Genomic DNA, 5,721 nt, shown 5'->3' with positions numbered 1-5,721 from the left:
GAGCTATAGGTTCAGTGTCCAGCCCTTAGCCTCACATACAGGGTCAATAGAATCAGGAGTTGTTTCCAAGAATCAAAGAGATAGAGGGGTAGGAAGTAATGTGATCCTCTGGGAGAGAAGCCTGTCTGTGACATAGAAGGACATTTCTCTCACTGACCGGAGAGTATGGAATTTAAAGCAGTCATTGAACTTACTCAAGTCCCTCTAGGAAGTATTCTCTAGAAAACAGAACAATTCAGGGCAAAAAGGCCATTTGTTAGAATCCCCCACCCTCCTCTACCCTGGACAACTGCTTTGTGTACTGGTCAGGAACAATGACATCTTCACAAAACCTGATAATGGATATTCTGAAGACCTTTAAGTAAGAAGCTCTTAGAAGAGCTACCTCACCAGATCTCTCCAGCCAACAGGCTAAAAGTGATTTTTCTCAAGCAGCTATCTCCTGGCTTCACTATTCTGGATTTTATTTTATGTCCAGATTTTCTTTTTCACCTTGTCCTCATAACTGTCTCTCTCAGATTCCTATTCCATCCTACTCCTTAAAACATGAAACACAAACTGATTCTAAAGAGAATCTGTCTTGAACCATTAGCTAAAAGAAGGTGGGGCCCCAAGACTTTGATATTTCTTTATATGATCTGTCATTCAATCTCAACCCATTTAGGGCTGTCTCAACTTTAAAAACTGCCTGGATTTGTTAGCCCGAATGTTTCCAGATGTTTTTACAATGTGCCTCAGAGCTCCAGAGATCTAAGTTTGAATACCAGCTCTGCCACTGATTGGCGGTATGACTTTAGGCACATTATCAAATTCTCTAAGCCTCTCTCTTCTCATTTGCAAATTAAGGTAATAATATTAATTCACATGGATCTTCTAAGATCTAAATACTATTTCTCTTGCAATGTTTCCGGAACAGTGCCTAACAAATAGTAGATGTTCATCAGGAATTATAGTTCTTTCCTTCTCTATCCTACTTCATTTTCATGTCAAAATATTTTCTGCTTTAGGTTTTTTGAGTTACACTGTTACCACTATATATCTTGCCTGCCCCTCATAGGTATGTTTATCACATCTTCCGAATTCACTTTGTGTTGACCACTGATCATGGCCTTTCAAAGCAGAAGCTGAGGAACACTTCAAGTGGACATTGAATTAATGATGCTCTTAATTTCACTGGTATTTTGAGTGAAAAAGAAAATGTCTATGTAGTTATTTGTGTGTATTTCTACAGTAAGTTTATTAGTTCAAAAAAATCATCAATTTTTGGGAGGTCTGTTAAGGCCCTGATTTTATGTTAGCTGCTGCTACTTGAGAGTGAATTGTTATTTCTGTGGGGAGAAAGTACAATGGGGGCCTAGACCCTGAAATCTAGAGAAAAATCAGATCTTGGTTCAATTCCCATTGGCCATTTTATGTCTTTGATCTTAGAAATGTTCATTTTCTCCAACCCTCTGTGTCTTCATCTATAACATGGTACTCTTAAAAACTTGCATTCATAGGATTGTTTTAAGGAGATAAAACATGAATCAAGTTAGTAACAGCTAATTAAATAAAATTTAATCCTAATTTCATGCATTAAAAATATTACTGAGCACCTACTGTATACCAGGGCACATCCTAAGTATTGTCTTTATAGAAGTAAGCAAAGCAAAGTCCCTGACATCTTTGAGCTCACATTCTAGTAAGATTATTAATTGGGACTGGGAAGATCACTACTCTGGAAATCATATTGGCATAAGGCTTCTGCCCAGTGACTGTCCTCTCCTGATCCTTCAGTTCTTCATCTATAGAAAATGAGCCCTACCAGCGTCATTGCCTTTTGTTCTATGGACTCTGCCTTGTGATGGGAGTGTGGCTCTGCTTAATGGTGCTTCAGTCTCTCCTCCCACCTAGGTTCAGAGCAGTTGAATTCCAAGACTTCTAGGGAATACCAGTTACTGACTGATATGAGGATCAGAGCTTTGCTTTCTCACTCCAACAGTCAAGAATAACTTTACAGACGGCAATTCATGCACTCTCCAATTCTCTTTGGGATTCAGTGGGCTAAGTAGCATTTATGAACTATCTGAATCAAGCTAGGCTTCTGTACCAGGAAGACCAGAGCAGAAGGTAAGTGAAGGACTCATCAATGTGGAAGGAGGGAAGGAAGGAAGGGTGTGAGGAAGGAAGGAAAAAGATAAAGGAACAGTAAAGGAAGTAAGGAAAAAGAAGGGAAAAGAAGAAAAGTTGAAAGAAAGTTTGGAACATTAGTGAGAGTCCTAGCAAAAAAAAAAAAAATTAAAGGTCTACTCATAAGGGGTAGGTAGAGTTAAGTATTACCAACAAAAATGATTAAGATGCTTATACCTCTGAGTCTGAAGGAGCAAAGAGAAAAAATTTCAAAGATGAACATTTCTTTTAAAAAAAATGTTGAGGGGAACTGGGAACCAGAAGAAAATGACCTCTGGAGGAGTGTGCAGGTCCAGGTCTATTTGATTCTAATCTTTTCCTTTTCTAAAATCTATTCCCAGGTGCAATCGCTAGCCTTTACTTCATTCACTCCGGGAATCTGGAGGGAGCCTGATTCACCCCCTCCCTCCACACACAATGACACTGGGGTCCCTGGTAAACAGCAGCAGTGCTTCATCCACCTTTCTGCTGAGTGGCATCCCTGGGCTGGAGCACATGCATACCTGGCTGTCCATCCCATTGTGCTTCATGTACCTGGCTTCCATCCTGGGCAACTGCACAATCCTTTTCATCATTAAAACAGAGCCCTCACTCCATGAGCCTATGTACCTCTTCCTGTCCATGTTGGCTCTGACCGACCTGGGTCTGTCCCTTTGTACCCTCCCTACAGTGCTGGGCATCTTTTGGGTTGGGACACGTGATATTAGTCATGATGCCTGCTTTGCCCAGCTCTTTTTCATTCATTGCTTGTCCTTCCTGGAGTCCTCTGTGCTACTGTCCATGGCCTTTGACCGCTTTGTGGCCATTTGTCGTCCTTTGCATTATGCTTCCATTCTCACCACCACAGTCATTGGCAGGATTGGCCTGACATCCCTAGGCCGGAGCATAGCACTCATTTTCCCATTGCCTTTTATGCTGAAAAGATTCCACTATTGTGGTTCCCCAGTCCTCTCACATTCCTATTGTCTCCATCAGGAAGTGATGAAATTGGCCTGTGCAGACATAAAAGCCAACAGCCTGTATGGCATGTTTGTAATTGTTTCCACAGTGGGTATAGACTCACTGCTCATTCTCTTCTCCTATGCCCTGATCCTACGAACTGTGCTGTCCATTGCCTCCCGGGCTGAGAGACTCAAAGCTCTTAACACCTGTGTTTCCCACATCTGTGCTGTGCTCCTCTTCTACACACCCATGATTGGTTTGTCTGTCATCCACCGCTTTGGGAAGCAGGCACCTCATTTGGTTCAGGTGATCATGGGCTTTGTGTACCTTTTATTCCCTCCCCTGATGAATCCCATCATCTACAGCGTGAAGACCAAACAGATACGAGATCGTGTGATCCACGCCTTTTGTTACTAGCTGGGTCAACCTTTGGAGGCACTATTCCTTAAATGTACCCTTACTCCTCTCTCCTTTATAATATCTAATGTGCATGAAATGGAGGAGACTGTTAGTTACTGAATGGTCACATAAACAAGGAGTCATAGTTTTCACAGTACTAACTATGGTGTGGGTTGGGGGCAGATACAATGTAGTATGATGCGGCAGGTTGTACTTCCCAAAGATGGCCACAGAAATATTTCTGATCTGCGTGCTCTTCCAGAAACTTGTCACTCCTCCATCAGGAGACAGAATTTATTTCTTCTCCCCCTGTAACTGGGCAGGACTGTATAACTGCCTTAATGAATTGAATGCTGTGGGAATGACACCATAAGACTTCCTAGGCTAGCTCATAATAGTTTTTCATTGGCGCCCCTCCTCTCTTTCTCCCACCTTCTTTTTTTTTATATCCAGCTACATCTCTATCGATCTCACTCAATGCTTGCTTTTCTAACTTAGCCACTATACTGAGAGGAAGCCCAGACCACATGGAGAGGCCACATATAGGTATCCCAGCCAACAGATACAGCTAAGGTCTCAGCCTTAGCTGGATCATTATCAACTACCAGTGAGTGAACAAATTACTCCCAACCCCTATCTTTCCCACCTCTCCAGCTGGCACCTGGTGAAACAGATAATCAGTCCTACTCTGAACCCAGCCCAGATTGCAGATGTGTAAGCTAAATAAGTGTTTGTTTATTTTTTTAAAACATGAAATTTTGGGATGGTTTTATATATGACCGTATGTTAGTTGTGCTGCTCAAAGTAAAAAGTGTATAAAGGATCAGAAAAAGAGATATCTTCCTCTAGCTGGGGGAAGAGAGTGTCAGGAAAAGTTTCCTTGAGTTGACACAGTAGCCAACTTAACAGACATAGGAACTGGGAAAACTGGAAAATTATAGTCCAGTCTGGAGCAACAGCATGTGTGAAGCTGAGATGGTGGTGAGGGAGAGGACCATGCGTTTAGGGAAGTATCTGACGTTGTTTTGTCACCATGGTCTTGCCTAGTATGCCAGGAAAGAGCAGAGAACATGGTGGTGGCTGGGGCGGGGGTGGGTAAGTGGAAAGGCGCCGAGGCCCTGACCATATCAGCAGGGCCATAAGCCAGTGAACCAAAAAGAGATAATTCCTTATGCCCTCCTCTCTGTGCATTACAATTGTACCCCCACATTGCCTCAAATAAAAAATTGTCTTTTGAGCAATACATGTGCATGTAGTATTTTTTGTAATTTAGGCTTGGAGGTATCTGTAAGGAAAGTAGGCCTGGATGAGCTGTTACCAGGAGAGCTTTGAACATCCAGAGGGAAGCATGAAGATGTCATGTTCCTATATAGTTTTAGTGCAGGATCAAGAAATGGAGTGGAAGTGGGTCAAAGATGAAATGCTGCAGGGTGAGATTTATGTGGAGCCAGTTCTCACATGAGGCTGGTTGCATCTAAGGCTGCGCAGCACTTGACATTTAACTCTTTACAGGTCATGCCCCCACCCCTCACCAGTGCCTCCCTATATCTGGCAGGAGAAAACTGTTTCTGCAATGATGGGTATATGTAAATCCTGGATGGCATCATGTGGAAGAGCCAAGATAACTTGCACAGCAGATAGAATAAAACAGAATGTGTGTGAGTGTCATGGGTGGTTTAGGTCCTGTGTGTCTGTGTACACACAAAACTTCAGAAAAACCATAAAGCTGCTGCAAAATCTGAAGCATGCTTCCAGCTCCATGGCTGGAGTCTGTATCTATGCGGTGTACTTGCAATTTCAGTCCTCATTTGGAAGACATGTTCTCTTATATTTTGTAATGAATAAAGACTGTTTTAGATACACTAGAAAGCATACTGTACTTAGAATCATGTTTGAAAAGTTCTAACTATGTGACTTAGGAAAATTATTTTACTTATATGAGCTCAATTTTCTATGAAAATTAATCTATCACTGTCTATCCCACAAGACTCTCTACACTATTTAAATATGATACATATGAAAGTTTCAAAGAAACGTCTTAGCATGTTTTTTAGCTTACAATACAGTTTAGTTACTTGCACTCCTAAAATAAAACCTTGTAACACAGAGTAAAATTATCATGGAGAATGTGTGATAAGTAAAAGAGGGAGCCCTGAGACAGCCCCGAGGGAAAAGAGAACCATGGATAATTTTCCAGGAGGGCTGCCTTAG

The 5,721-nt window shown here is 41.9% G+C and overlaps 1 protein-coding gene across 1 annotated transcript; it reads left to right on the top strand.

Annotated features, from left to right (window-relative positions):
- Window positions 1–2,586: 2,586 nt before the first annotated feature.
- Window positions 2,587–3,528, top strand: OR51G2 (olfactory receptor family 51 subfamily G member 2). The gene has a single exon (XM_017679168.3). It carries the CDS (start codon window positions 2,587–2,589, stop codon window positions 3,526–3,528), a length of 942 nt encoding a protein of 313 aa, XP_017534657.1.
- The last annotated feature ends 2,193 nt before the right edge of the window (window positions 3,529–5,721 follow it).

The sequence above is a fragment of the Manis javanica genome, chromosome 11, assembly GCF_040802235.1.
Source record: "Manis javanica isolate MJ-LG chromosome 11, MJ_LKY, whole genome shotgun sequence".
Taxonomy (NCBI): domain Eukaryota; kingdom Metazoa; phylum Chordata; class Mammalia; order Pholidota; family Manidae; genus Manis; species Manis javanica.
Note: the sequence above shows the minus strand (reverse complement) of the source record. Positions and strands in the feature narration are given on the sequence as shown.